Here is a 16,289-nt window from a genome sequence, read left to right as displayed (position 1 = left end):
GAATTTTACATCCCTGGGTCTTATCTCATTTTGCACGACTGAAACTCTGTACCCTTTGACCAACTCCCCATTTGTCCCTCCTCGCCAGCCCCTGGCAACGACCATCCTACTGTCTCCTTTTAGGAGTCTGTTTATTTATTAAAGTTTTTTTTTTTTTTTTTTGAGAGAGAGAGAGAGCACAAGAAGGGGAGGGGGAGAGGGAGAGGGTGAGAGAGAGAATCCCAAACAGGCTGCACACAGGCAGCGCAGAGCCCAACGTGGGGGTGATTCAGAGGCTCAGTCTTCCGCTCAGGTCACGATCTCACCATTCCTGACTTTGAGCCCTGCATCCGGCTCTGTGCCGACAGCTGGGAGCCTGGAGCCTGCTTCGGATGCTGTGTCTCCCTCTCTCTCTGCCCCTCCCCTGCTCACACTCTCTCTCTTTCAAAAAAAAAAAAAAAAAAGTAGTACATATGTTCCTTGGAAAATTCTGGAAAAAGAAGATTCGTGTAGAAATAAAGGTCATTGAGTATTCCACCACTCAGAAAAAATCACTATTAATGATATCCAATGTATTTCTGTTTCCAGCTTTATTGAGGTATACTTAATAGGCAAAAAATCATACATATTTAATGTATATATTTTGATGAATTTATGGACGTATGCATATACTCATGATACCATCCCTGCAGTCAAGGTAATAAATGAACCCATCATCTCCGCGAGATTGCTTGTGTTCTCTTGCTTTTTTTTTTTTTTCCTTGTCTTCTTTTTTGGTAAGAACGCTTAAGAAGAGATCTTATAAATTTAAGGGTAAAAAAAATTTTTTTAAGTGTATTTATTTTTGAGAGAGACAGAGACAGCGTGACTGGGGGAGGGACAGAGAAAGAGACGAGACAGAGAATCCCAAGCAGGCTCTGAGCTGTCAGCACAGAACCCAACCCTGGGCTCAAACCCATGAAACCCCAAGATCATGACCTGAGCCGAAACCGAGTTGAATGCTTAACCAACTGAGCCACCGGGTGCCCCAAATTTAAGTTTTTAAGTGTGCAATGCCATTATGTTTGGATTTTTTAAGTAATCTTTATGCCCAACATGGGGCTTAAACCCCAAGATCAAGAGCCACATATTACACTGACTGAGCCAGCCCGGCTCCCTGTAATGTTTGGATTTTTTTTAAAAATGTTTTTATTTATTTTTGCGACAGAGAGAGACAGAGCATGGATGGGGGAGAGACAGAGAGAGGGAGACACAGAATCCGAAACAGGCTCCAGGCTCTGAGCTGTCAGCACAGAGCCCGATGCGGGGCTCGAACCCACGAACCGTGAGATCATGACCTGAGCCCAAGTCGGACACTTAACCAACTGAACCACCCAGGTGCCCCTAGATTTTTTTGGCATTCACTTTAGGGACAATAAAATGTTTCAAGATCATGCCCCATTGTATGTGTGTGTGAGTGTTTGTATGTGCTTAACCACTATTTTTGGACATTGTTTTCAGTTTTCCACATTGCAAATGGTTGTCCTTCAATATAGCCCTACACCTTTATCATACAAAAAATTTTCAGTTTTTAAAAAAAAAATTAATGTTTTTAAATTTATTTTTGAGAGAGACCGACAGAGTGCAAGTGGGGGAGGGGCAGAGAGCGAGGGAGACACAAAATCCAAAGCAGGCTCCGGGCTCTGAGCTGTCAGCACAGAGGCCAACGCGAGGCTTGAACTCACAAACTGTGAGATCATGACCTGAGTCGAAGTCGGATGCTCAACCAACTGAGCCACCCAGGTGCCCCCCAAAATTTTCAATTATTAAGTTCTATCCTCATTTTTTTTCGAGAGAGAGAAAGAGAGGGAGAGAGAGCATGTGCAAGTGGCAGAGAGGGGCAGAGGGAGCAGGAGAGGCAATCTTAACAGGCTCCACACTCTGTGTGGAGCCCAACGTGGGGCTCGATCCCATGACCTGGGATCATGACCTAAGCTGAAATCAAGAGTTGGACACTCAACCGAGTCACCCAGGTGCCCCTCTGTCCCTGTTTTTAATTCCCAAGAGCTCTTGCTTTTTTCTTTATTGATCCTTTATAACACACTATTCTTATGTCTCTTACGTAATTTGTTCCCCTATATGTCTGAAAATACCAGTATGAACTATCAATACCAATATATTTTTTCTGTTTCCTGTTCCCTGCCCTGGCTCTGTGTCTTCTAAAGTCCTTTGAGTTTGCAGATCATGGCAGGCGGAGATGCTCCTTAAAAGTTTGTCTTCCTTCATATTTCAGAGAGAGGGGCTCGGGGGCTGTTGGATAGGGCTTGGGGACCGGTAGGACTCCCAGGACAGGAGGTGAAATGGTGAGCCATTCCTATCATTGTGGGACCCCCAAATGCCCGTCGAGGGACAAGGAAAGACTTTTCATTGGCCATCTGTCCTACAAAAGACTCTCTCAGACTCTAGGCAGAGTTGAAAGCATGATCGGACAGAGTGGGGACCGCCTTTTAAGGTTAGTGATCACGATTTGAAAGGCAGCCAGTCAACCTTAATCCGGTCAACCTTGGATTTGCTCCAAGATGTGTGCCCCTTTGATTTCACGTGCCCTGGTGCTGGTTTGGTGGGGGTAAGTTTATACAGGACCAGGCACGTGGAATTAGAAGGGAGGGAGGATTCACAGGTATTTCTAGAGGGAGCACAAATCAGACAAGAAGAGGGGCAAGTCAGGGAAGCCAGGGCACCTGACCAAGAATGAGATGGGCTGTGTGGTGAGAGAATGGGTATCTGAAGGGGCTCACAGGTGGCAGTGATGACAGGACAGGACCATGGAAGCAGGAAACTGCTCGCAGAGGTGAGATTGGGGCATCTCATCCCAAGGCACGTGACGAGGGCATGAGCTGGGAACCTTCAGTCTCGGGCAGGTCCCTGATGTGCATGTGAAAACTTGCAGGAGGTGACGTGAAGAGACAGAACGAGAGGCACAAGTAGATCCTCGGCGACGGTAGGAAGATGACAAGAAGGTCAGGAGGGGCGGCAGCAGGTGAGAGAGAACGGGTTCCTTTGTCTGTCATGAACTTGACAGAGGGCTTCCCCACGAAGACACTTCCCAGAAGCAATAGGGAACAAGAACATTCTGAGATCAGACAAGCTTTTCAGAAACCAACGTTTGTGTCTTTCAAAACGCTCCGGAAGCTTTAAAAAGGCCCAAGGGTCTAAAGATAGCCAGGTTTCGGGCAAGTTTACAGGCCAGCGCTGACCGTGGGTTTCCCTGTCGCTAAGTCTAAATTTCAACCTGTTCCATCCTGTACTTCCACGATTCTTCTACGCGGGGAGCGCCGATTTCCGCCGACTGGCAACGTGCTCCAAAGGCAAGCGCTCCGAGAATGACGACATAAACCATGGCGGTGGCAACCACCATCACTGCCAAGAAGAACCTTCTAGGATCCAAGGAGACAGCTGCCGTGGCAATTCCAAAAACCAAAGCCATTAATCCGGTGAAGAATAAAAATGAAGTGTCAGCAGAATCTACCCGAACACAACTTTGTGGATGAATGTGGATATTGTCTGCAACCAAGCATGCTGACAATAAGCCCGAGGTGCTGAGATCACGATGAATCTTAGCTGCCGGGATCAGGGAAGAACGAAATCAAGGTCAGATACATCGACAGGTGTCCTAGGAAACCGTTTTCCCTGTATGGGGTGACATCGCTTTTAGATGACGCTTCAAATTCTGTGAATTACAAGTTACCCAAGAACCATGGTACGGTTCAAAGGGCCAGCGGTCAGGACAGCCTGGAGACGGACTTCCGTGGAGTCAGGGTTTGCTGGAAAATCAGGGGGTCTTAGTACGTATTCTTGATTTGCTTTGGACATTTCTTTCAACCACCTTCGTGGAACGGTCACAAACTTCTGGATTCTATAGAGAGCCCACTACCGAATTGGGTGCCCCAGGTAGGAAGCCCTGAGCTTTGCTAAAAAACACGTCGAGACTCGGAACATACGTTGCATTTTATGGGAATAGCAATCCTGTCTGGTGGCGTATTTAAGATTGTGGTACTAAACCGGACACCCGTGGAACGGAGCACAAAACAGGAGTTGTGTTATCGAACGGAGACGCTGAGAGATCACAGAATAGGTGCTTAAAGCCATATGTGTCTCAGACGAGGCAGAACGGGGAACTCTGAACTCAGTACAGGGGTCCGTTCTCCCCTCCTCTGCCGGTGGGGAGACCCGGGTGCCGCGTTTGACGTGCAGGAGGGAAGAAAGCTTGTAGAAGTTTCCCACTGATGCTCTTGTCCTGGCCTGAGTGAACTGAAGGGGTTTCTCGAGTTCCCCAGACTTCAAAGGGCCACTGGTGAGGGGCAGAGTTAAGGCCAGAGCCACGGGGAAACCCCGCTGTGGTTGGCATTTCAGCAGATAGACGGGCTGCCCGCTGCCTGAGGACCGTGAAGGACCCAAGTGAAGACAGACGTCGTGTCTCATCCCTGTGGTTAACAGCGACGATCTCAACTCAGTCAAGGGGCTGATTCAATCAACTCAATCGACTCGTCCTCTTTCTCATTATTCATCTTCCTTTTTCCAGGCACATAAGCCAGCAGCAAATCCTGGTGCTGGGCACGATCTGTGACATTTGAAGACATTTTTAAGAGGCACGTCACAGTTAGGGGTCTTCTGTTTTGATAACTACCTTACTCATTTTATTTTTTTCTAATGTTAATTTTTTTTTTTTTTTTGACAGAGAGACAGAGGGCAAGTAGGGGAGGAGCGGAGAGAGAAGGAGACAGACTCTGAAGCAGGCTCCAGGCTCCGAGCCGTCAGTGCAGAGCCCGACGCGGGGCTCGAACCCACGAACCGTGAGATCATGAGCTGAGCTGAAATCAGACACTTAACCGACGGAGCCACCCCGGCGCCCCCACCATATTCATTCTAATCCATAGGGAATTTTTGTACATTGCTCACATGGGAGTCTATGTTTTCCCTCATACCAGTCGGTGCTGATATTAAGGGAATATGAAGAAACTGAAGTGAGTGACTTTTTTTTTTTTAATTTTTTTTTCAACGTTTATTTATTTTTGGGACAGAGAGAGACAGAGCATGAACGGCGGAGGGGCAGAGAGAGAGGGAGACACAGAATCGGAAACAGGCTCCAGGCTCCGAGCCATCAGCCCAGAGCCCGACGCGGGGCTCGAACTCCCGGACCGCGAGATCATGACCTGGCTGAAGTCGGACGCTTAACCGACTGCGCCACCCAGGCGCCCCAAGTGAGTGACTTTTTAAGAATGGGAGTCACCAAAACAAGTACTTTTGCAAGCAGATGTCTCTTACTCTTCTTAACAAAAAATGGGAAAATTAATGGATTGCCAGCTCAGTGAGAAAAACTTGATAAAGGAACACCTAGGTAGCCCATTCGGTTAAGCGTCTGACTCCCAGTCTCGACTCAGGTCATGATCTCACAGTTCGTGAGTTCCAGCCCCACATCCGGCTCCACTCCGACAGTGCGGGAGCCTGCTTGGGGTCCTCTCCCCCCCCCCCCCTTTCTGCCCCTCCCCTGCTCACTCAGGTTGTCCCCCTCTCTCTCCAAATAAGTAAATACATTTAAAAAACAAACAAACATGAAGAAAAGGATAACTTGATAAAAGATTACGTGATTTTTGCGCGTCGCCCTGAAGAAATTCACAGAACTCAGTGACAGCATGAGCGAGGCTCTGTTCCCGTACTTTTAGGAGTGTGGACAGACGTTTTCCGTTCCTACGAGAAACATCCCTGACCTCACCTGGTAGCCACAACAAAAAAATCTTCACGACTTCCAAACACACGGCGACCCATGTTTTTCAAAAACACAGTTTCCTGTACCTGATGAAGTGAATCTCCTTGACAACCAACAGCCAACTCGCTTCCAGGGAAACACCAAATGCGGCTCTTGGAGTGTCTCTTGTAGGAGGTAGGATCTGGATTGGGTAATTGCGGTAATGTGGGTTCTCACGGAAGTCACTTCACCCATCAGCTTAGCCTCCTCGCCATTCAGCCCATCAGAGAAGATGCCGAGGAGCTGGGAAAACTCCTTCCAGGAGAGGCTGTTGGGACACTGTCCTGCTGTAGTGATGGATCTGGGAGAAAAAAAATCAGGAAATCATCGTTTGTCTCCCCCTGGCTGTGGATGGAGGTAACTTCATGTGGTTGCTCCTGATGAGGGTTTGGTGGAGATGAGGGAGGCCTCCTTCTAGGCCCACGGTATACCCGTGTTTCCCATCGTCCCTCAGCTCCAGATTTCCCACGTCCCTTGTTGAAAGCACAGTTCACCTGGTGCTTCACGGGGATCCAGGAAAGTAGACTTTCCCCAGCACCCGGGGCTTACGATCTGCAAAAGCTGGGGAATACTGCTTGGAACCGTCCACTCTCTGCTTCTTTATTCACAGCTTCACGGAGGTAATAATGAAGGAAAAAACTGCACACAGTTAAAGTATCCAATCGAGGGGCACCTGGGGGGGTCAGTCAGTTGAGCCTCTGACTCTTGACCTCACATCAGGTCTTGACTTCAAGGTCCTGAGTTCAAGCCCCGCACTGGCCTTCATGTGAAAGCATTAGCACACGAAAAACACATCCGTTGTTCCCAGAAGTTTCCTTGTGCCTCCTGGTAACTCACACCTCTCTCTCTCCCCTTGGCCCAGGCAACCACTAATCTGTTTCTTGCAGATTAATAAAGAAGTGAATTTTTTCTTACTTTTATTTAAATCTCTGTTAGTTAAGGGGCGCCCGGGGGGCTCAGTCGGTTGAGCGTCCGACTTCAGCTCAGGTCATGATCTCGCGGTCCGGGAGTTTGAGCCCCGCGTCAGGCTCTGGGCTGATGGCTCGGAGCCTGGAGCCTGTTTCTGATTCTGTGTCTCCCTCTCTCTCTGCCCCTCCCCCGTTCATGCTCCGTCTCTCTCTGTCCCCAAAATAAATAAACGTTGAAAAAAAAAATTAAAAAAATAAATAAATAAATCTCTGTTAGTTAAGGGGCGCCCGGGTGGCTCAGTCGGTTGAGCGTCCGACTTGGGCTCAGGTCATGATCTCACAGTTCGTGGGTTCGAGCCCCGCGCAGGGCTCTGTGCTGACGGCTCGGAGCCCGAAGCCTGCTTGGGAGTCTGTGTCTCCCTCTCTCTCTGCCCCTCCCCCACTCATGCTGTGTCTCTCTCTTTCTCGAAAATAAACACTTAAAAAGAAAAGAAAGGAAATCTCATGAACAAAAGCTTGAAAATATAACTGGCGAAAAAGAAGGGACATGGAACACTCTAGACACAGGGGATAAAGACAGAAAGGACACGATGTTCTGTTTAGAATCTTACAGATTTCAGTCACTTCAAAAACACGTATCACTACTTCAGGGATGGAGAAGCCAAGGCAAAGAATTTGCAGCTGTTATTAAAATAATACCAACGAAGTGCCAACGGGACAGATTGGCAGGAGAACTTCTAGGTACCCACATGCCAGCTTCAAGTTCATTATCACCGGAGGGTGCAGGAAGTCTCTCATTTGAGGAAGGCATTTCCTTTTCCTGTAATCTTCAACTTGACACAGATAAAGCCATTTTGTTTTGTTTAAAAAACAAAGTAGATCCTGACGTGAGCCGAAGTCAGACGCTTCACCGACAGAACCACCCAGGTTCCCTATCTGCTTGCTTTTTCATTTCTAAGCATTCTTGATCCTTTTGCTGACGGTACCCTATTCTGACTTCATTTGTACGATTTCTGTACACGTGGACAACGTCAGTTACCGGGAGCAAGACGTTTTTTCCCGCCGACTGCTCCCTGTTCCGTCTTCAGGTCCCGTCCATTGCTTTGAGTCTGGGGTCGTAACAGAGGCGCTGCTAAGGGGTCTAGTTTCAGGGCTCTCCATTCATCTGAAGAAGCGAAGGGAGATGTTTGGGGGGCTGTTGGCTGGGGCTTGTGGACTGTTTCAGGGGGAGCAGCCGGCATGCTAAGTCCCCACGTTCATTGCGGTCATGGGAAGTGCTTAATTTTGGTAGTTTAAAGGACACCTTCCCACACATTTCATGAAACTATCTCATGACATCCAGACGCTGCTTCTGAAAATCAAGTTCTGTGTCAGGTAGACTTGACCTGACATCTTCCTGAAGCACGACCACTACTTGATGGTGCATTTAGATTCCTACGTGTTAGATACAAGCGATCACATTCAAGATGAAAGGCTAATTTAAGAGGAAGGACTGGGGGCCCCTCAGCGGCTCAGTCGGTTGAGCATCCAACTCCTGATTTCAGCTCAGGTCATGGTCCTGGGATCGTGGGGTCGAGCCCCGAGCTGGGCTCTACACTGACCTTGGAGCCTGCTTGGATTCTCTCTCTTTCTCTTTCTCTGCCCCTCTCCTCTGCTCATGCTCTCAAAATAGAATAGAATAGAATAAAATAGAATAAAATAAAATAAAACATTAAAATAAAATAAAATAAAATATTAAAATAAAAATATTAAAATAAAATAAAATATTAAAATAAAATATTAAAATAAAATAAAATATTAAAATAAAATAAAATATTAAAATAAAATATTAAAATAAAATATTAAATTAAAATAAAATATTAAAATAAAATAAAAATTAAATTAAATAAAAAATTAAAATTAAATAAGAAATTAAAATAAAATAAGCAATTAAAATAAAATAAGAAATTAAAATAAAATAAAAAATAAAATAAAATAAAATAAAATAAAATAAGATAAGAGGAAGGAACCTTTGGACAATTCCCCAAAAGGGAAATTGTATTTTCCATACTAATTGTCAGTAGGGAACCCAGGGCCAAATTTAACAAGCACGAAGTTGAGCGGGGACGAGGGTTCCCAAATGTTTCCCGCTGTTGGTATTGCCCTGGCCTTAGGCACACTACTGAGCAAACTAGAAAGCATCACTTGTGAATCGCAGAATTAAATGGCCACCAAACTAACCCAAGTCTTGATGGGTATTTTAACAGATAAATGTGTCACTTGGCATCTTCCAAACACACCAGGACCCACGTGCAGAATAATGCCATCTCATCAGTGGGGTTATCGGCCAACTCGCCCATCGATGGTTTTTCTTAGCATACGGAGACAAAAGCCATTTCCTGAATGAGAGCATCTTGATACAAAATTACCACTCATGATCTTGGGCCAACACAAATGGCCAAATCCTGGGTTTTCCAGAATCTGCCCATTGCCTGAAGTATGGGTCTATGTTTTCCCCCAAATGAATAACCAAGAATCCCTAATTCATTTGGAAAATGTTGTTTGTTCTCCCTACTGTGAAAAACCACTATTGTAGTAAATTCCCCCAAAACAGACCTGTGTGACGTTACCACTCCTTTCTATTTCTTCTTCGTGTGTGTGTGTGTGTGTGTGTGTGTGTGTGTGTGTGTGTGTTTTCCCGCACCATAGAGCAGACCTTTGGAGCTTTTGGAACCTGGTTGGAAATGTTTTCTCCTCAACAGCCTTCGGGACTTTCCCCATCTAGTTCCATATGCTTCCTTTTCTAGCAGCATTGACTTCAATTTGCCAACGTCATCCTCAACACGCCTATTCAAGTTTGGGGTTTTATCAGATTTGAAATAGAGCACCTAGGGAAGAGTTACATCTTCTGAGTCCAAAGGGACCTTGGGAAGAGGGAGCTTGTCCTCTTGCAGAGGGTCGACTCTGTCCTTCGGCACATGGCCAAACTTTTTTTGTTTTTCTGCAAGAGACTTCTCGATCGCGCTCGATTTATTTGTATGTATTTTCTCCATCTACTTGCGGTTGTAAATGGGAGTTTTGTTTTGTTTTGTTTTTTATCAGTTCCAGTTATAATTGGTCTTTACTCCCAGGAAGGAAAGCTACCTGACCTTACCTTATGTCTAACCGTATTTATTTGCTTCCTCCTTTCTTGTTCTGGTACATCCCCTATCACTGTGGTCTTCAGAATGGGCCACACAGTCCCTGGGGAGGATCCAGGCACTTTCCAGGTACCACACAGGCGTGACAGCTTTAAGGGAATAATTTCCAGGTCCTCCCTTCTGTATGTGTTCGAGCTTTGTTTTTGTTTTCCGTTTAGTTTTAGTAATGCCTACACCCAACACAGGGCTTGAACTCACGACCCCGAGATCCAGAGTCACACGCTCTTCCGACTGAGCCAGCCAGCAGCAATACCCAACAACCTGCAAGGTGTCCCCTTTTGAAATTGCCCTTCTCCTATTTAAGGGAAGAAAAGCAGTGGACAGAGGCTTTGTTTTCATTTGTTTTTGTTAAACCTCCAGGACAGGAAACCTCGGAAAAGTTCAAAATATATGCTATCTGTGCTAAGAAAATGAATGATTAGTGACTGGCAGTATTGTTCAAGTGACCGGGCGTTTGCCCGTTTTTGCTTTCAACCCTTCTTCGCCCTCAAATGGAAGGAGAAATAGACCCTCCAGCTTGGAAAAAATAATTCAGTGGCACGTCACTGTAATGGATGTGCGTGTCTAAGCCACGTTGCTAGAAGCCTCATTCCATTTCTATCCGGCGGTGTGAGGTTTTCTGCACTTAAATCTGTGATAAAGAAACACAGGAGGCGGAACCGTGTCTCCTTGTAACCAGAAGGAAGAGCCATTCATGGAAATGTGCACAAAGGGAAAGAAAGACCCAGCTCACTGAGAGAGGCGCTGCTCGTAACAACAGATCATGAAAAATAAAATCTTATGAAAATATGTAGTATACGGGTGCCTGGATGGCTCAGTCGGTTGAGGGTCCGACTTTGGCTCAGGTCATGACCTCACCTCTGTGGGTTCGAGCCCCGCGTCAGGCTCTGTGCTGAGCACTCAGAGCCCGGAGCCTGCTTCCAATTCTGTGTTTCCTTCTCTCCCTGACCCTCCCCCACTCACACACTCTCTCTCTCTCTCTCAAAAATAAAATAAACATTAAAAAGTGTTATATTTAGGAGCGTCTGGGTGGCTCCATCAGTTAAGCGTCCGACTTTGGCTCAGGTCACGATCTCATGGTCTGTGAGTTCAAGCCCCGTGTCAGGCTCTGTGCTGACAGCTCGGAGCCTGGAGCCTGCTTCGGCAGCTCAACCAAAAACAATATTGTAAAAAGCATTTTTAAGGCACTTCCAAGCACACAAAACAAAAGCAAGCTACCAATTTTATACAAGAAATGGTAAGTTTCTCTCACCTGGTCCGAGAGGCAGCTTTTTAGTCAAAAATTATATATATCCCGGAAATAATTTCCTGCGAACGGTCCGATAACACTCAAGATGAAATGATTTTAGATGAAAGGCGAGTAAAGCCGTCTCAGCGTTTCTTCTGTATGAATTAGGCTCTTGATTGGATTATTGAAATAACATGGATTCTCAAGAGAAGCAATTCTCATGCATCAGATCAGTTTTTTTCTTAATTAATGCAATAATATACACGCCTCGGTCCTATAGATTTGGAAGAAATGCCTAACAAGGAGAGACTGGGGCCAAATGCACATGCTAAGTAGCTTACCTGAATGTCCTAAGACACAGTTTGTAATAAAAAGAGGAAAGACAAGATATTTTCCTCAGGTTGTCTTACACTTGGCCGTCTCATTTGGTTTCACCTGCAGAGAATTTGCTACAGATGTTACTAAGTGTAGGAAACTTCTAGCTACCACTCGCGTTGTACCAGTGTTTCCCAAACCTCTCTGAGGATAGGAATCACCTGCTCTTGGGGCGCCTGGGTGGCTCAGTCGGTTAACCATCGACCGGACCCTTGATTTCAGTTCAGGTCATTGTCTGTCGGTTTGTGAATTCGAGCCTCGCATCTGGCTCTGTGCTGATAGAACAGAACCTGCTTGGGATTCTCTCTCTCTCCCTCTCTCTCTGCCCCATGCTTGCGCGCTCTCTCTCTCTCAAAATAAACAAAAAAAAAAAAAAAAAAAGGAATCACCTGCCCTCTTGTGAAACATATAGATTCTGCAGGCTGCCATGTGTTATCTAATCAAGTAGGTCTGCAGTGGGACCCGGAGTGTATATTTTTTATTTTTACTTATTTTTTTAGGAATGTATAATTTGGAAAATATAGATTGGAAAAAAAAAACACTTATGCCCAGGAAAAAAATATTGTCAAAAACATACCAGATATTAAAATATTAACTGTGTTCATCTTTGGAAGATAGATCTATGGATATTACTTACGGATTCTCAGGCTGAAGAGGACAGAGCACATTAAAAAGATTTCGTGGCAGTAGTCCCACTTCAGAGATGGAAAAAACAAGCACAGAAGCTTATTTGCAGACGTTTCAAAACAATACCTTGGGGCGCCTGGGTGGCTCGGTCGGTTAAGCGTCTGAGTCAGTTTCGGCTCAGGTCGTGATCTCACAGTTCGTGAGTTAGAGCCCCACATCGGGCTCTGTGCTGACAGTGTGGAGCCTGCTTAGGATTTCTCTCTCCCTCCCTCTCTGCCCCTCCCCTACTTGCTCTCTATCTCTCTCTCAAAATAAATAAGAAACTTAAAATAAAATAAAATAAAATAATATAAAGAACCCTTAAAATGCACCAAGAAAACAAGCCGATTAAAAAAAAATGGACCAGGGGCGCCTGCGTGGGCTCGGTGGGTTGGGCGTCCGACTTCAGCTCAGGTCACGATCTCGCGGTTTGTGGGTTCGGGCCCCGCATCGGGCTCTGTGCTGATGGCTCGGAGCCTGGAGCCTGCTTCGGATTTTGTGTGTGCGTGTCTCTCCCTCCCCCTCCCCCATTGTCTCTCTCTTTCTCTGTCTCTCAAAAATAAATAAAACGTTTAAAAAAAAAATCAGTGGCTGCCAAGTTACCCAGTGGGTAGGGGAGAGGGAGGAACAGGTAGAGAATGCGGGATTTTCACATCAGTAAAATTACTCTGTATGATAGTAAAATGGTGAGACGTATCATTATACATCTGTCCAAACCCACAGAATGCACACCACCAAGAGCGAACCCTTGGAAACTACTAGACTCTTGGTGATGATGACGTGTCCGTGGACGTTTATGGGTTATAACAAATGTATGGGGATATTGATAAGGGGGGTGGCCCATGCATGCGCGGGGCAGAGGTATATGGGAAATCTCTGTACCTCCCTCTCAGTTTGACTGTGAACCTAAAATTGGTCTTTTAAAATGAAGTCTTAGGGGCGCCTGGGTGGCTCAGTCAGTTAAGCGTCCGACTCCGGCTCAGGTCATGATCTCATGGTTCGTGAGTTCGAGCCCCACGTCAGCTCTATGCTGACAGCTCGGAACCTGGACCCTGTTTCAGATTCTGTGTCTCCCTCTCTACCCCTCCCCCGCGCATGCTCTGTCTCTCTCTCTCTCTCTCTCTCTCTCTGCCAAAAATAAATAAACATTAAAAATTTTTTAAAAAAGAAATATTTAAAAAATCTATAAAATACAATAAAATAAAATGAAGTCTGAGGAAACAACAGAACACCTGCATGTAAGACTAGCAAGAAATGACAATGACGGGAAAACCAGATGCCTTTGCTGACCATCAACCCATACTGTGCCATGTGGGGGTTACAAGTGCCCTTTGACAAGTTGAGAATCTATTTTCATTTCTTGGGATCTTTCCGTAAGGCGTGAGGATAAAGAGAGAAACTCGATCATTTTTCTTTTATTTTTTAAAATTTTCTTTTAATTTTTCTTTTAATTTTTTAAAATTACTTTTTCAAGTTTACTTACTCGTTTTTGAGAGAGAGAGGGAGCAAGTAGGGGTGGGGCAGAGAGAGAGGAAGACAGAGAATCCCAAGCAGGCTTCAAGCTGTCAGTGCTGAGCCCGATGCAGGGCTTGATCCCATCAATTATGAGATCATGACCTGAGCCAAAGCTGGACACTTGACTGAGCCACCCCTGCACCCCTTAAAATAAAAATCTTAATGAAAACAATCTGAGGTCCTTACCCAGAAATAACCATTATTAGCATTTTGTGGGTATCTTCCCATCTTTTGAGGCCCATTGGGACTTTAAGACAAAATTCGAAAGAGATCGTGTGTACCGTAACTTTCTTTGTCCCACTGATAATACATAGCGAACATCCCACCATGTTTATTGATTTAAATGTTTATTTACTCCTGTGTTTGTTGCTCCGTATCATTTGTAATGATTGCATAGTTTCTCAATGAATTGATCTGTGTTTACTAAACATTTTGTAGGCAGCAGGCACTGTTCTAACAAGCGTGGATTAAGTCTCTGTAAAAAAAATTGTAGCTGACGTTGTGTTCGCTTCAGGTGTCTAACGTAGCGATCTGACAATTCTACACGCTAAGCTGTGAGCATTAGATAACTGTGGTTCCCATCTGCCACCATACGCCATTACTACAGTGTTACTGACTCTATCGCTACACTGTACTTTTCATCCCCCTGATTTATTTTACAACTGGGAAGTTCGTATCTCTTAATCCCCCTTCGCCTAGTTTGCCCATCTCCCCGCCCCTCACGCCCCAGTTTTTCCACATCCATCTTGTTACTGTCTTTTGTGTTCTTTTTAAAGTTTATTTTGAGAGAGAGAGCAAGTGGGGGAAGAGGAGAGAGAGAGAGCAAGTGGGGGAAGAGGAGAGAGAGAGAGAGAGAGAGAGAGAGAGAGAGAATCCCAAGCAGGCTCCCAGCTGTCAGCACGGAGCCCAGCCTGTGGCTCGATCCCATGAACCGTGAGATCATGACCTGAGCCTAAATCAAGAGTTTAACCACTGAGCCACCCAGTACCCTCCACTTTGCTCATTTTAAAAACTGGATTGTCTTTTCATTGTTGACTTTTAAGAGTTTTGCTCATTTGGGTTTTTTTTTTTTTTTTTTTTGTAAGCTCTACACCCAAAATGGGGCTTGAACTCATGACCCCAACATCAGGAGTCACATGCTCTACCCACTAAGCCAGACAGGTGCCCCTTGTTAAGAGTTGTTAATACATTCTTAATACAAGTTCCCCATCAGGTAAGAGATTTTTGAATATCCCCCCATTCAGTAGGTTGTCTTTTCACTTTTTTGCGAAGCACAAAGTTTGTTTAAAAAATTTTTTTTAATGTTTATTTTTGAGAGAGAGAAAGAGTGTGAGCAGGGAAGGGGCAGAGAGAGAGGGAGACACTAAATCTGAAGCAGACTCCAGGCTCTGAGCTGTCAGCACACAGCCCGACGTGGGGCTCAAACTCACGGACCGTAAGATCATGACCCAAACCAAAGTCAGACGTCTAAACGACTGAGCCACCCAGGTGCCCCTACACAAAGTTTTCAGTATGGATGAACTCGTTTTTCTTTTTTCTTTTTTTTCCACTTGTGTTAAGGTGTCATAGCTCCAGAAACTAGTGCCTTAACCAAGGTAATGAAGATTTACACCTGTGTTCTCTTCCAGGGTCCCATTTTGAATTATTTTTTTGTGTCCGGTGTTAGATAGGGATCTTTCTTTTACATCTAGATATCCAGATGTCCTAATGCCATTAGTTGAAGACCCTTTTTCCCATGGTCTTGATAGACTTGTCAATCAGCATACAAGTAAGGGGTTATTTTCTGGACTCTCTATTCTATGCCATGGGTCTGTATGTGTAGTTCTCCTTCTAGCTCCCTCCCGTGGTTTCCATTAGCATTTCCCTCCAAACACACACATTCTAAGCTTAACACTCAGTTATCGGCAGATGGCAAGTTCCCTGGCCTCTGGACCCCCTCCTCCTCGGGGCCGAACAGAGCCCCTATTCCAAAATTCTGGCGCCATCACAAACTAGACCGGGGCTCTCTTGAAGTTCAAAGCTGTGCTGTATGCATTAGTTTCTCAAGCCCAGCCCCACACCCGGCAGGTTGTAGGAACTTGGTGGTTAAACGGCAGGTAAATGAGTGGCCAAACGAAGGAAATGAACACTGATGTAACCCGGCGGCTCAATGGCTAGTTCAGCGAAGTTTCTGACTCTGTGCCACCGTGAGGCTGAGGACCCTGAGGAAACGATTTTATGGGAAAATCTGTACAGAAAAGTTGGGTATCGAATTCACATCATCAGCTAGTTTCTTCTGAAAGGCTTAAGAGCCAGGTTTTTAGGAGACTCAAAAGAATACATATGGCCCAATTACTTCCTGGGTATTTCAAGTATAGAAAATGCCCCCAACTGAGTCAAACAGATGTTAATCCCCCTTTTTTTAAGCTTATGTATTTATTTTTAGAGAGACACAGAGACAGGTCAAGCAGGGGAGGGGCAGAGAGAGATGGAGAGAGAGACAGAGGAAGAATTCCAAGCTGATGCCCCACTGTCACCACAGAGCCCGACGGAGGACTTGAACCCGTGAAACCGTGAGGTCACGACCTGAGGCACAACCAAGCTTAACCAACTGGGCCACTCAGGCGCCCCCGGATGTTGATCCTTTTAAGACAGCACTGGACTAAGACGTCGAG

General features: G+C 45.5%; 1 protein-coding gene across 1 annotated transcript in view; it reads right to left on the bottom strand.

Annotated features, from left to right (window-relative positions):
• Window positions 1-4,472: 4,472 nt before the first annotated feature.
• The window catches only part of RSL1D1 (ribosomal L1 domain containing 1), an 18,228-nt gene continuing 6,411 nt past the window's right edge, over window positions 4,473-16,289 (bottom strand). The window contains exons 8-10 of the mRNA XM_040459628.1: window positions 10,055-10,082; window positions 5,956-6,065; window positions 4,473-4,579 (exon numbers count right to left, since the gene is read on the bottom strand). Coding sequence (XP_040315562.1) covers window positions 4,473-4,579; window positions 5,956-6,065; window positions 10,055-10,082 — 245 coding nt within the window. The remainder of the gene's footprint in view (window positions 4,580-5,955; window positions 6,066-10,054; window positions 10,083-16,289) is intronic.

This window comes from Herpailurus yagouaroundi, unplaced genomic scaffold, assembly GCF_014898765.1.
Source record: "Herpailurus yagouaroundi ecotype Mexico unplaced genomic scaffold, PumYag 222, whole genome shotgun sequence".
Classification (NCBI taxonomy): domain Eukaryota; kingdom Metazoa; phylum Chordata; class Mammalia; order Carnivora; family Felidae; genus Herpailurus; species Herpailurus yagouaroundi.
Note: the sequence above shows the minus strand (reverse complement) of the source record. Positions and strands in the feature narration are given on the sequence as shown.